Below are 16,178 nucleotides of genomic sequence, written 5' to 3' on the forward strand. Positions count from 1 at the left end.
AAGTATATAGGGTACTACTGACAGCTGGCTAGCTACTAGAACAGTATACAGGGCTCTATTGACAGCTAGCTAGCTACTAGACCAATATACAGGGTTCTATTGACAACTAGATAGCTACTAGACAAGTATACAGGGCTCTATTGACAGCTAGCTAGCTACTAGACAAGTAAACAGGGCTCTATTGACAGCTAGCTAGCTACTAGACAAGTATACAGGGCTCTATTGACAGCTAGCTACAGTAGCTACTAGACCAGTATACAGGGTTCTATTGACAGCTAGCTAGCTACTAGACCAGTATACAGGGTTCTATTGACAGCTAGCTAGCTACTAGACCAGTATACAGGACTGGAGTGATCTTGTTTTCAGTGAAGAGGGGGCGAGAGAGACGAGCACTGAACCCACAGGGTTTTGATTGTATTCTGCTTAGATTGGGGTTGTGTTTTTGTTAGTTTTGTGGCTGTGGTTAAACCTTATTCTATGCATCCTTACAACATGATGTCATGGAAACGCTGATAGAGGAGAGAGAGTGCCAACACAAACACATAGGTCTGAGTTGACTGTGCGTGCGTGCGTGCGGATGAATGACTGTACAGGGTCTGCACATTTGGCAAAGAACCAGCTAAGCACTCTTATCTCTGTGTCAGGCGTTGGGGCCAGTGAAGGAGACAGAGAAGGAGACAGAGAAGGAGACAGAGAAGGAGACAGTGAAAGAGACAGAGTAGGAGACAGAGAAGGAGACAGAAGAGGAGACAGGGAAGGAGACAGAGGAGGAGACAGAGGAGGAGACAAGGAAGGAGACAGAGAAGGAGACAGGAGACGGTGCCTTTCACCTTTGCCAGAAGTCAATGTCAATGTAATTTTATTTCTATAGCACCATTCATACAAATCAATGTACAGTAGGACCCCACTTATCCGAACCCAACGGGACCAAAGGTCGTTCGTATCTCTGAAATGTCCGGATGACTGAAACATATGTTAAAATGCACCAAATTCAATAAGTGGTACTTGTTTCATATAGACTCATAATAGACAGATAAATACCCTTAATTACTTGTGAAAATGCATCACAATTGCAATCAAATAGCCAACTAAACTCATACAGCCTAGCCTATAATAGGCCTACAGTAGCCTAGAATAAAATAAACGAATTTCCACTTGAGTGCATGCTTTGATCAAATACAGTACTTTATTCTCAAATGAGGCCTACGCTGCATCAATAGGCTACTGTATTCGCAGAACAAAATGGTATAGCCTAAAAACAACCCAACATTAGAACAATTAGAGCAAATGATAATAAATAAATGAATGAAATGACAGACAAGTTGTCGTGTCTTAGGCTATTGCAGCCTAAACAACCGATGTAGGCTAACGTGGCCTAGGCTGTAGGCTATTATTTAACAAATACAGTAGGCCTAGTAGGCTAATGTACATGCTTAGAACACGTCTGTGTTCCTGAAGTCCATTAACTGGGAACGAAAAATGACTCGATGCTCCTCTGCTTCAGGTTGCTGATGCGCTTTCTGGCTACCAAGGAATGCAGCTCTCACGCAGCAGACTCGTTTGCGTTTTGCGCTCGACATTAGAGTAACAAAGAAATTAAACGTGACAGTAGACTACAGCCTACAGGCAACATGTAGGTCTACATACAGTTCTGTTTTTATTCACAGTAGGATACAGTACGTGTTTATTATGACAGATTTAAATGCAAGTAGACCTACAGTACTGTAATGAAAATCCCACCAGTAACCAGATAGCAGGCTCAAACAAAAAAAAAGGGTTTTTTAAGGCTGTCCGGTAGACCGGGAGGTTCGAATCTTTGAAGTTCGGATGAGTGGGGTCCTACTGTAGTACTGTATGTATAGTGCTTTACATAAAAAGAGATGGATAACAACATGAATCATACAAACACAGTGGGAACAGATTTAAAAGAAACAATCAAAGTAAAATAAAATAAAAAGAAAGATTGTGTAAAATATAATAAAAACTATAGAAAGAGAACACAAATTTACACAAAAAAAAGTCAGATCAGACAACTATCATTATTGCAATGTGTGTGTTTTGCCTATAGGCATCTCAGATTCATATGGTTGTATCTGTCACATGTAAATGCTACAGTGTGCACTGCACAGGGAAATGCTGCTGCCGCCTCCATGATGAGCTTCAAAAGATTACTAATAATTACTAATTACACAGTTTACAAATTACATGAAGCTATCTGTTGGGATCTGTTGCTGCTGTGACCAGTGTGTGTGTGTGTGTGTGTGTGCGTGTGCGTGTGTGTGCGTGTGTTTGAGGAGGGGAACAGACAACAACTGGGAACAAGTTGGGAACTGGTCCCTCCCAAGAGAGCATTACAGGAAATCAAACAACACTTCTCATCTCTGTCATTTCTGAGATGGTACAGGCTTAAGTGTGTGTGTGTGTGTTTGTGTGTGTGTGTGTGTGTGTGTGTGTGTGTGTGTGTGTGTGTGTGCGTGTGTGTACTCACCAGTCCAGTCTCCCACCACTCTCAGATGGATGCCAAACGTTTCTGCCTTCTCTGTAGGACACTGCAAGCAAAATGCAAACAATGACACACACACACACACACCCATACACGCACACACATACACACCCCTACATGCACACACCCAGGCACACCCACCCACACGCACACCTACACCCACCCACACGCACACACACCTACACCCACACGCACACACACCCACACACAGAAACACACACACACACAAATATGTGCATGCACACACACACGCACACACCCATATGCACACACACACACACACACGTACGTACACACACAAAAACACATGCACACACACACACACACACACACACACACAATCATACACGAACATGTGCATGCACATACACACGCGGGGGCACACACACACGCACACACACACACACACACACACACACACACACACACACACACTCACACAGATCTTTCTTCCTGGCATTACTGCCCTCAGGGGTCTGTCTACTATCTCAGAGATTGAGCTCCCTCCTCTACACTCCCAGTAAAGCACCAGGTTGAGGCACGCTGGGTGTGTGTGTGTTTGGTATGTGCATGTGTGTCTGTGTGTGCGTGTACACGCCTGTGTGTGTGTGTTTTGTATGTGCATGTGTATCTGTGTGTGTGTACATGCCTGTGTGAGTGTGTGCTTCTCATTGTCTGTAAATGCGTGAGCTTGAATGTGTCACTGGAGTTGACGTTTTTCAACTTGAGCGCATGTTGGTGATCCGAAGTGTGCGTGATCAGCGTGGCGTCAGCGGCTGTGATGGCGTGATCGGCGTGGGGCGTGGCTGTAAAGGGGCGGAGCTGTAGGGTTGGGGGGGAGGAGCTGTAAATGGGTGGGGCTGTAGGGTTGGGGGGAGGAGCTGTAAAGGGGTGGGGCTATAGTTGGGAGGGAGGAGCTGTAAAGGGGCGGGGCTGTAGGGTTGGGGGAGGAGCTGTAAAGGGGCGTGGCTGTATGGTTGGGGGGCGGGGCTGTAAAGGGGCAGGGCTGTAGGGTTGGGGGGGAGGAGCTGTAAAGGGGCGGGGCTGTAGGGTTGGGGGGGAGGAGCTGTAAAGGGGCGGGGCCAGCCAGTCCAACGCTCCCAAGAGCTCTGAGAGAACAACATGTTCTCTGACAGATGGGGAGGCACAGCTCAAACACGTGCCGTGAGATTTGTGTGTGTGTGTGTGTGTATATGTGTGTGTGTGTGGGGGTGTGTGGGTGTGGTGTCATGTGTGAGGAATGTACACTTAAGATCCCCCCCCCACCAAGTCTGTGTCTGTATCAACCAATCACTGACTCTCAAATTGTACAGCGTTCTGATGGGAACAGGGAGAGGAGAGACGCACCGCAGTCAGGGTGAAGGGGTGGTTCTCAAACGACGACACGCTCGGACAGTTCAGGACGATGTACTGATGGAGGGAGAGAGAGAGAGAGAGAGGGGGGGGAGGAGTGAGAGAGAGAGAGGGGGGGAGTGAGAGAGAGAACTCCAGAGTCCTGATAGGGTCATGTTTAGCTCGTCAGACTGCCCGTCCTCACCTGTCCAGGACGGGCCTTGAAGTCCTTCTTCAGCATGCGCACCTCGATGACGTCACAAGGGTGCCTGGAAACAGTCACTACGGTGACGGGGTAGCTGCTGCGGATGTAGCGGTACAGCCTCTCAGCGCAGTACAGACACAGGGGGCCCGACACCCACAGCCAGCTCTGGAACACACACACACACACACACACATTTACACACCCACTCCCAGGGTCAGTAAACCCACAGGTTTTATGTGGCCATAGCGCTGCTTAACGAGCACGTGCACACAGAGAGGCCTTCACAGACCATGAGGAAACGCCCCCTTCACACAGACATACACACACACACACACACACCCTCATAAACCACAATGACTCCCTCCAACACTTCCCAACTCCCTCCAACACTTCCCAACAACCTGCCCCCCACCACCCACCATCTCCGCATGCACGCACGCACGCACGCGCGCACACACACACACACACACACACACACACACACACACACACACACACACACACACACCTGTGGGTAGTGGGGCTGAAACTGAGCCTCCTCTCTGCAGTTCCTCTCTGTCCTCTCCCCCTGTTCCAGCTCCGCCCCCAGCAGCTCCGGGGATGACTGATTGGCTCTGAAGCAGCCGGGGGGGTGGGCCTCCACGTTGGTCTGGAACTTCAGAGCTCCGCTATTGGAGGAGAGACAGGAAGTGAGGAGGACGGAGTGCAGATTCATAAGGTGGTCAGAGCATAATGACACTGCAATACTATATATATATATAGAGTCATAATGTATCACATCAGCAAGCTTATACTACAGTACTGTTACTGACTAATGAAGCACTGACAGGAGTACACTCTGTAATGACGTTAGAATGCAGACTGTTACATCAGATAAGTAAACAAGCTGATCGTAGTAATAATAATAATAATAATAATAATAGCTCTGTTATATGACAATGTCTGTTATAATAATAATAATAATAATAATAATAATAATAGCTCTGTTATATGACTGAATGTCTGTTATGAGTATGAGAACGGCGTCCTCCTTACACACTCTCTCTCTCTCTCACACACACACACACACACACACACACACACACACACACACACACACACACACACACACATTCACACACACACACACACACGCACGCTCAAAATCAGGCCTGGCACCAGAAGACCTACCCGATCACATGCACCATTAGGATGAGATAGAAGACTATGAACAGGCTGTGTGTGTACCAGAAGATCTCATAGCTGCACACCCTGGAAAACAGAACACAGAGAGAGAGAGAGACATAGAGAGAGAGAGAGAGAGAGAGAGAGAGAGAGAGAGAGAGAGAGAGAGAGAGACATAGAGAGAGAGAGACAGACAGACAGAGAGAGAAACGGAGAGAGAGAGAGATAGAGAGAGAGGAGAGAGAGACAGAGAGAGAGAGAGAGAGAGAGAGAGAGAGACAGACAGACAGACAGAGAGAGAGACAGACAGAGAGAGAGAAGATAGAGAGAGAGAGAAACGGAGAGAGAGAGAGAGAGAGAGACAGAGAGAGAGAGAGAGACAGAGAGACAGAGACAGAGAGAGAGAGAGAGAGAGAGAGAGACAGAGAGAAGATAGACAGAGAGAGAAACGGGGAGAGAGAGAGAGAGAAACAGAGAGAGAGAGGAGAGAGAGACAGAGAGAGAGAGAGAGACAGAGAGAGAGAGAGAGGGAGACAGACAGAGAGAGAGAGAGAAGATAGAGACAGAGAGAGAGAGAGAGAGAAACAGAGAAAGAGAGAGACAGACAGAGAGAGAGAGACAGACAGCGAGAGAGAAGATAGAGACAGAGAGAGAAACAGAGAGAGAAATCAACGACCCGTCTCTTTCAATCTAACTCCTAGACTGGTCCTCAGAAAACCAGTCGGGGCAAAGAGGAGGCACAGACTCTTGATTCCCGATATATTCAACGTAATATTAGAGTGTGGAGAGAGACAGTAAACAGGCCCCGCCCCCAGGGAGAGACGAGGGAGAGACAGTAAACAGGCCCCGCCCCCAGGGAGAGACGAGGGACAGTAAACAGGCCCCGCCCCCAGGGAGAGACGAGGGAGTGACAGTCAACAGGCCCCGCCCCCAGGGAGAGACGAGGGAGTGACAGTCAACAGGCCCCGCCCCCAGGGAGAGACGAGGGAGAGACAGTAAACAGGCCCCGCCCCCAGGGATCAAAAGGCGTTGGTTACAGGCTGGGGTCCGTCTGTACCGACAACGACCCCCCAATAAACCCCACAAACACCAAACGCCACTTCAAACACTCTGACCCTTTACACACGTCACAACCCTTAACTACCCACGGCGACCCCGCCCTGACCTCGGACTGAGCAGTGGGACGACCCTCTGAAGCTGTGCTAAAGGACAGCCATGCCGCCCCACAGCAGCAACCTACCCATTACTGCCACAGGCTCTCAGGAGTGGGCAGCCATTAGAGCCACTTACTCCTTTATGACGACAAGAACTCAGCAGCCATTACCTCTAAGGCTAGTTCCCATTAGACCATTAGCTAACCATTATGCTGACTGCCACAGACAAGCCCTGAACTCAACAGCAATTACAGCAGGCCACACAGATGACAAAACAATCAGGACAGCCCACACCCTGCTCAACTGTAATGACAGAGCTGTGTCTGGCCTCTGAGAGGAGTCAGACCATTAGCCCTCTGTTAGCATGTCTCCTCTGTTAGCATGTCCCCTGCTTATCCTCTGTTAGCATGTCTGCTCTGTTAGCATGTTTCCCCTGTTAGCATGTCTGCTCTGTTATCATGCCTCTTCTGCTAGCCCTCTGTTAGCATGTCTGCTCTGTTATCATGCCTCTTCTGCTAGTCGTCTGTTAGCATGTCTCCTCTGTTAGCATGCCTCTTCTGCTAGCCCTCTGTTAGCATGTTTTGACAAGGCCTTAGCTTTTGGCTTAGACATTCCTACCAGCTGCAACCCTCACAACTAGTCTGTGGACATTAGGCTTCCAAATATAAACACCAGCAATTTAGATTTGTACCCGAGCTGTACAGCATAATACCATCCTTGAGCAGGTGGTGCTTTAAAACCCTGGTAAGAAACGCCTCTTCCAGACTGATCAAACGTACATCCTACTTCTAAGATGGTGACTTCTCTACAACATCTGGTGTATTAGCTGCAACACACACACACACACACACACACACACACACACACACACACACACACACACACACACACAAACACCCACACACACACACACACACACACACAGACACACACAAACACTCTCTAAGCCTGAGGCAGTGTTTGCCCTCAACCAGACATTTCTATCTGGGACAAGAGAGGAGAAAAGAGGAGAGGAGTGGAGAGAAGAATGGAGGGGAGATGATGATGATGATGATGAAGATGATGATGATGAAAGATCTTACCGTATGCAGTAGGAGGAGGCTGTGAACATCAAGAAGAGGACGAGGACCAATAGAATGCCAGTTATCCCAGGGACTACATAATATAAACCAATCAGAGCAGAGAAATGGAAACCACATCAGATCATAGGAGAGAACGACTGTAAAACAACAAAACCACATCATTGTTTAGATAAATACATTCCCAAACCGGACTCCCAGGGTGCAGCCCAGACTGTGTGTGTGTGTGTGTGTGTGTGTGTGTGTGTGTGTGTGTGTGTGGATATACACAGACAAAATTCCTCCTCTCTCCTCTCGCCCTAATCTCAAACACATTTGTCAGCTCACTGTTACCCTGGATACACACACATAAACACACCAATGCCCACTGAGAGTCACACACACACACACACACACACACACACACGCGCGTGCGCAGGCAGGATGTTGAGTGTGTGTGTGTGTGTGTGTGTGTGTGTGTGTGTGTGTGTGTGTGCAACAGGCGCTGGGCACTAACCTGTCGTCAGGATGATGACTCTGGGGTCCTAAAGAAGACACACAGGGATTAACACTAGTGTGTGCGTGCGTGTGTGTGTGTGTGTGTGTGTGTGTGTGTGTGTGCATGTGTGTGTGCTTGTGCGTGTGTGTGAGTGTGAGTGTGCATGTAGGGAGCAGCTCTGTCTCACCTCTCCTCTATAGTGTGCAACGTTGAGAGCAGGGAATTCTTCGGAGTACCTGACACTGAAGTTGACCGCGTTCGCCAGGTGAGCTGTTACATGCACCACTGAACACACACACACACACACACACACGCACACAAACACACACACACACACACACACACGCACACACACACACATATACACACACAGGTGAGCCGTCACATGGACCACTGAACACACACACACACACACACATAGATGGACACAAACATCTCTTTGTCTAGTCAGCAGAAACTACACATCCTCCTGACTCTGATTGACTGCACTGCACACATACACACGCACGCACACACGCACACACGCACACACGCACACACGCACACACGCACACACGCACACACGCACACACGCACACATGCACACACGCCTCCTTGACATCATAGCTTAAACATGCAGCAACTCAACAGCTGATAGAGATGGTTGTAATTATGAGACACAGGAGTCCTTTCTGTCTCCCTCACTCTCCCCCACTCCTCCTCTCTCCTCTCTCCTCCTCTCCCCCACTCCTCCTCTCTCCTCCTCTCCCCCATTCCTCCTCTCTCCTCTCTCCTCCTCTCCCCCACACCTCCTCTCTCCTCCTCTCTCCTCTCTCCTCCTCTCCCCCACTCATCCTCTCCTCCTCTCTCCTCCTCTCCTCCCCCACTCCTCCTCTCCCCCACTCCTCCTCTCTCCTGTCTCCTCCCCTCTCCTCCTCTCTCCCCCACTCCTCCTCTCTCCCTCACTCCTCCTCTCTCCCCCACTCCTCCTCTCTCCCCCACTCCTCCTCTCTCCTCCTTTCTCCTTCTCTTTCCTGTCTCCTCCCCTCTCCTCCTCTCTCCTCCTCCTCTCTCCCCCACTCCTCCTCTCTCCTCTCTCCTACTCTCTCCCCCACTCCTCCTCTCTCCCCCTCTCTTCCTCTCTCCTCCTCTCCTCCTCTCTCCCCCACTCCTCCTCTCTCCTCCTCTCTCCTCCTCTGTCCTCTCTCCCCTCTCTCTACTCCCCCATCCTGTCTATACTCCCCCTGTGTTTCACCATTGTTCTGTGTATGTGTGTGAGTGTGTGTTCGTGTGTGTGTGCGGTGTGTTTGTGTGTGTGTGTGTGTGTGTGTGCGGTGTGTTTGTGTGTGTGTGTGTGTGTGTGTGTGTGGGTGTGTGTGTGCGTGTGTTTGTGCGTGTGTGTGTGTGTCATTGGTTGTCTCAGAACATTGGAACTCTGCAATTAGAACATTAGAACAAGAGGCAGGAAACGGCCTGGGGGAAAGAGACTACAGAGAGACTACAGAGAGAGAGACTACAGAGAGACTACAGAGAGAGAGACTACAGAGAGACTACAGAGAGAGAGACTACAGAGAAAGAGACTACAGAGAGACTACAGAGAGAGACGACAGAGAGAGAGACAACAGAGAGACTACAGAGAGAGAGACTACAGAGAGAGAGACAACAGAGAGACTACAGATGCTCTGTCTGTCAGGAAGGGCTGGAGAGAAGAGCAGAGGAGAGGAGGAGAAGAGAGGAGAAGAAGAGAGGAGGAGAGTGGGTGAGGAGAGGAGGAGAGAGAGAGAGGAGAGGAGGAGAGAGGGAGAGGGAGGAGGAGAGACAGAGAGGGAGAGGAGGAGGGAGGGAGAGAGGGAGAGGAGGAGAGAGGACAGAGAGGAAGACATTTCTAGACAGCTCCGATGATGTCACTGGAGGAGAATCAGTTGAGAAGCAGCTGTGCTACCATATCACCACACACACACACACACACACACATGCTGGTACCCCAAGAATGCAGTCAGTCAATTTGTCCACACCACACACACACACACACACACACACACTTACCAGAGAAGACACAGATGGCCACTCCACACGCCACATGAAAGGTTCTACTCTTGTCCAGCAGTCTGCGTGTCTTTCTGCTCGTCACCTGGGGGAGTGTGAGAGTGTGTGTGACTAGCCCTGGACTGATTCTAGTGTTCAGCCCTGGACTGATTCTAGTGTTCAGCCCTGGACTGATTCTAGTGTTCAGCCCTGGACTGATTCTAGTGTTCAGCCCTGGACTGATTCTAGTGTTCAGCCCTGGACTGATTCTAGTATTCAGCCCTGGACTGATTCTAGTGTTCAGCCCTGGACTGATTCTAGTATTCAGCCCTGGACTGATTCTAGTATTCAGCCCTGGACTGATTCTAGTGTTCAGCCCTGGACTGATTCTAGTGTTCAGCCCTGCGCTGACCCCAGATGAGCACGGAGGAGCAGATATTTGATGCTGGGTTGTTTTTCAGACTTCATCGAGGGGCAGGGAAACTACAGTACTGCGCTGTCACTCATAAACCACCCTTTACACTAGGTTCTACTGACCAGCTCAGATTCACCTCTACTGTCACTGCCCAGTAGGTGAGCACTGGGACAACAAAATACTGTGTGTCGTGTGAATAGGGTTTCATAACCATCCAATTACACACAAGATCCCTTTACATCTATATTAAACTGAAATAATCTGAGAGATTGAAATGTTTAGCGTGATTATTTGAGAGGATATTCTCATTAATCATGTTTATTTGAGAGGATATTCTTATTTATCATGATTATTTGAGAGGATATTCTTATTTATCATGATTATTTGAGAGGATATTCTTATTTATCATGTTTATTTGAGAGGATATTCTTATTTAGCATGGTTATTAGAGAGGATATTCTTATTGATCATGTTTATTTGAGATTATATTCATATGTATCATGATTATTTGAGAGGATATTCTTATTTATCATGATTATTTGAGAGGATATTCTTATTTAGCATGGTTATTTAAGAGGATATTCTTATTTATCATGTTTATTTGAGAGGATATTCTTATTTATCATGTTTATTTGAGAGGATATTCTTATTTAGCATGGTTATTTGAGAGGATATTCTTATTTATCATGTTTATTTGAGATTATATTCGTATGTATCATGATTATTTGAGAGGATATTCTTATTTATCATGTTTATTTGAGACTATCTGGGACTTTTCTTGGCTTGGATCATTTGAGAGGATATTCTTATTTATCATGATTATTTGAGAGGATATTCTTATTTATCATGTTTATTTGAGAGGATTTTCTTATTTATCATGATTATTTGAGAGGATATTCTTATTTATCATGATTATTTGAGAGGATATTCTTATTTATCATGTTTATTTGAGGATATTCTTATTTAGCATGGTTATTAGAGAGGATATTCCTATTTATCATGTTTATTTGAGATTATATTCATATGTATCATGATTATTTGAGAGGATATTCTTATTTATCATGATTATTTGAGAGGATATTCTTATTTATCATGATTATTTGAGAGGATATTCTTATTTATCATGTTTATTTGAGAGGATATTCTTATTTATCATGATTATTTGAGAGGATATTCTTATTTATCATGTTTATTTGAGAGGATATTCTTATTTATCATGTTTATTTGAGAGGATATACTTATTTATCATGATTATTTGAGAGGATATACTTATTTATCATGTTTATTTGAGAGGATATTCTTATTTATCATGATTATTTGAGAGGATATTCTTATTTATCATGTTTATTTGAGAGGATATTCTTATTTATCATGATTATTTGAGAGGATATTCTTATTTATCATGTTTATTTGAGACGATATTCTTATTTATCATGATTATTTAAGAGGATATTCTTATTTATCATGTTTATTTGAGACGATATTCCTATTTATCAGGTTCCTTCCCCTCTCCTCCCTCCTCCCTCTCTCCCTCCTTCCTCCTCCCTCTCTCCTCCTCCCCCCTCCCTCCTCCTCCTCCTCCTCCCTGCCTCCTCTCTCCTCCCTCTCTCTCTCTCTTACTGTGTGTGAGGTAGGTGAGGAGGGAGGGGTGAGGAGGGAGGAGGAGTTACCATGTGTGTTCCTCGGAGGTAGGTGAGGAGGGAGGAGGAGTTAACGTGTGTGTTCCTCTGAGGTAGGTGAGGAGGGAGGAGGTAAGAGGGACGAGGAGTTACCGTGTGTGTTCCTCGGAGGTAGGTGAGGAGGGAGCGGCACATGGGCAGCAGCACCAGACTGCAGTTCAGGTTCAGCACCGCCGCTGAGGCGCGGCTCACACACAGCCCTAGCTGGACACACACACACACACACACACAGAAACAGAAATAAGACAATCTCCTCCTCCTTTACTGTTCAGGGGATCAGTATACATATACACACACGCACATGATCACACACACACACACACACACACACACACACACACACACACACACACACACACACAGACACAGACACACACACAGACACAGACAGTGTGCCATGTAGAAACAGCTGACAGCAGAACCACAGCAAAGGAGAGATCTGATATCGTGTTCTTAACATCCCCCACACACCCACCAACTCTCTCTCTCTCTCTCTCACACACACACACACACACACACACACACACACACAACACAACACAAATAAGACAATCTCCTCCTCCTTTACTGTACAGGGGATCAGTATACATATACACACACGCACATGATCACACACACACACACACACACACACACACTGCCATGTAGAAACAGCTGACAGCAGAACCACAGCAAAGGAGAGATCTGATATCGTGTTCTTAACATCCCCCACACACCCACCCACCCACTCTCTCTCTCTCACACACACACACACACACACACACACACACACACACACACACACACACACACACACACACACACACACACACACACACACACACACACACAGGTGCAGATTTCCTACCCAGGCATTCAGAGGCAGCAGCGTGTCCACACTTGTCCCAGCTCTCGCAGTGCAGGGAGGTAGGGCCAGCGCTAACGCTACATGAGCGCTAACGCTACATAAGCGCTAACGCTACATGCACACAGCTCTCCCAGCGCACTGAGGTACGGCCAGCGCTAATGCTACATGAGCGCCAATGCTACATGCACACAGCCTCCCAGTGGAGGGAGGCAGGGAGGTACGGCCAGCGCTAACGCTACATGAGCGCTAACGCTACTTCCAACCGCTGAAATACTGTATCTGTGGAGAACCCACTCAGGAGAGACTGTATGGCCGGTTTCTCAGGAGAGACTGTACTCAAGATTCAAGATGTGTTCATTAACCATGTGGTTCACACATACGAGGAATTAGGTCTCTGGCTGGTTTCTCAGCAGAAGCTCCTGTGCCGTTTAGCACAGAGGACAAGGAGCTGTTTCAGTATCACAATCTTGAGCTACACACACACACACACACACACACACACAGGAATGTGCATGCACACACCCAACACAGCCTACACACTCACATGCACGCGCACACACACCAGCTTGTGACAACAATTAGACCGATGGTCACATCATGTGCGCGCAACACATTCCAGAATGTCCACAAAATGTCAGTAGTGTCAGTTCCCTCACTATCCGAAAACCACCACCGCAACACAGGCTGCAGTCAACACACACTAATCACTCTACCAGCCTCGGGAACATCCACACTAATCACTCCACCAGCCCCGGGAACATCCACACTAATCACTCCACCAGCCTCGGGAACATCCACACTAATCACTCCACCAGCCCCGGGAACATCCACACTAATCACTCCACCAGCCCCGTGAACATCCACACTAATCACTCCACCAGCCCCCCGGCCCTGGAAACATGCTGTTTCACACCGCTGCCAATCACTCTGACCTCAGCTGTAACTTATGTGTGATCTCCTAGTTATTCGCCTTCTTGGTAGAAGTACAAGGAGATCACACACTGGGCTACTACAGCTGACTGGGACCAGTAAAGTAACGGAAACACACCAGTGGAACCCGTCTGTTCCGGTGTGCCCAGGGTGGGATTAGAATCCGGGTCTCCCGCTTGGATGCGGACGCGCTGACAGGGGGATGTCCCTCTTGGAGGGACAGACAGTGGGACGTCCCTCTTGGAGGGACAGACAGTGGGACCTCCCTCTTGGAGGGACAGACAGTGGGACGTCCCTCTTGGAGGGACAGACAGTGGGACGGCCTTCTTGGAGGGACAGACAGTGGGACGTCCCTCTTGGAGGGACAGACAGTGGGACGGCCCTCTTGGAGGGACAGACACTGGGACGGCCTTCTTGGAGGGACAGACAGTGGGACGGCCTTCTTGGAAGGACAGACAGTGGGACCTCCCTCTTGGAGGGACAGACAGTGGGACAGCCTTCTTGGAGGGACAGACAGTGGGACGGCCTTCTTGGAGGGACAGACAGTGGGACAGACACTGGGACGGCCTTCTTGGAGGGACAGACAGTGGGACGGCCTTCTTGGAGGGACAGACAGTGGGACAGCCTTCTTGGAAGGACAGACAGTGGAACCTCCCTCTTGGAGGGACAGACAGTGGGACGTCCCTCTTGGAGGGACAGACAGTGGGACGGCCCTCTTGGAGGGACAGACAGTGGGACGGCCTTCTTGGAGGGACAGACAGTGGGACGTTCCTCTTGGAGGGACAGACAGTGGGACGGCCTTCTTGGAGGGACAGACAGTGGGACGTCCCTCTTGGAGGGACAGACAGTGGGACGGACTTCTTGGAGGGACAGACAGTGGGACGGCCCTCTTGGAGGGACAGACAGTGGGACCGCCTTCTTGGAGGGACAGAGAGTGGGAGGTCCCTCTTGGAGGGACAGACAGTGGGACGGCCTTCTTGGAGGGACAGACAGTGGGACGGCCCTCTTGGAGGGACAGACAGTGGGACCTCCCTCTTGGAGGGACAGACAGTGGGATGTCCCTCTTGGAGGGACAGACAGTGGGACCTCCCTCTTGGAGGGACTGTCAGCGCTCCTTTGAGGAGTGAGTTTCACCAGCTACTCCACGTTTCACTCGGTCACACAAACACACAAGCAGCTCACCCACACAGAGCAGCGGAGGAGGCCACGCTGTCTCTTACCCCCAGCATCTTATGGAGGTAGTAGTACTGCCGTCCGCTGGAGAACATCACGAAGGTCCTCAGGAACAACCAGGTGTTCAGGCCGAGCCAGAGGACCTGACACACACACACACCAAAAGATAGCTCAGATATCAGCGACTTCATATCCCTGCTGATCTGTCTAGGCGGTCCCGTCAGTCTTTTTAACCATGACTGCCTGAAACACTTCAGCTGTCTGTAACCAGGAGTGTAGAGGTGACTAAAGAAGTATGTATACTGTGACTAAAGAAGTATGTATACTGTGACTAAAGAAGTATGTATACTCTGACTAAGAGGTATGTATACTCTGACTAAAGAAGTATGTATACTGTGACTAAAGAAGTATGTATACTCTGACTAAAGAAGTATGTATACTGTGACTAAAGAAGTATGTATACTCTGACTAAGACGTATGTATACTCTGACTAAAGAAGTATGTATACTGTGACTAAAAAAGGATGTATACTCTGACTAAAGAAGTGGGTATACTCTGACTAAAGAAGTCTGTATACTCTGACTAAAGAAGTATGTATACTCTAACTAAAGAAGTATGTATACTCTGACTAAAGAAGTGGGTATACTCTGACTAAAGAAGTGGGTATACTCTGACTAAAGAAGTATGTATACTCTGACTAAAGAAGTGGGTATACTCTGACTAAAGAAGTCGGTGTAGGCTACTGTAGCAGAAATTGTACCGTTTTTACATTAGTGATGTTTAAATAAGTGATTATAGTGTGGGTCCATGGATAAAGAACTCTAACTAAAGAAGTGGGTATACTCTGACTAAAGAAGTAGGTATACTCTGACTAAAGAAGTGGGTATACTCTGACTAAAGAAGTATGTATACTCTGACTAAAGAAGTGGCTATACTCTGATTAAAGAAGTATGTATACTCTGACTAAAGAAGTGGGTATACTCTGACTAAAGAAGTGGGTATACTCTGACTAAAGAAGTGGGTATACTCTGACTAAAGAAGTGGGTATACTCTGACTAAAGAAGTGGTATACTCTGACTAAAGAAGTGGTATACTCTGACTAAATAAGTGGGTATACTCTGTTTAAAGAAGTGGGTATACTCTGACTAAAGAAGTGGTATACTCTGACTAAAGAAGTGGTATACTCTGACTAAATAAGTGGGTATACTCTGATTA

At 47.8% G+C, this 16,178-nt stretch overlaps 1 protein-coding gene across 1 annotated transcript in view; it reads right to left on the reverse strand.

Annotated features, from left to right (window-relative positions):
• nox4 (NADPH oxidase 4) overlaps positions 1-16,178 on the reverse strand; it is a gene marked incomplete at both ends in the record, with an annotated part of 33,295 nt that overhangs the window by 9,649 nt on the left and 7,468 nt on the right. The window contains 8 exons of the mRNA XM_084440785.1: positions 2,489-2,549; positions 3,851-3,913; positions 4,041-4,205; positions 4,549-4,708; positions 5,211-5,291; positions 7,441-7,513; positions 7,934-7,961; positions 8,103-8,200. Coding sequence (XP_084296911.1) covers positions 2,489-2,549; positions 3,851-3,913; positions 4,041-4,205; positions 4,549-4,708; positions 5,211-5,291; positions 7,441-7,513; positions 7,934-7,961; positions 8,103-8,200 — 729 coding nt within the window. The remainder of the gene's footprint in view (positions 1-2,488; positions 2,550-3,850; positions 3,914-4,040; positions 4,206-4,548; positions 4,709-5,210; positions 5,292-7,440; positions 7,514-7,933; positions 7,962-8,102; positions 8,201-16,178) is intronic.

The sequence above is a fragment of the Borostomias antarcticus genome (assembly GCF_949987555.1).
Source record: "Borostomias antarcticus genome assembly, chromosome: 1".
Taxonomy (NCBI): Eukaryota; Metazoa; Chordata; class Actinopteri; order Stomiiformes; family Stomiidae; genus Borostomias; species Borostomias antarcticus.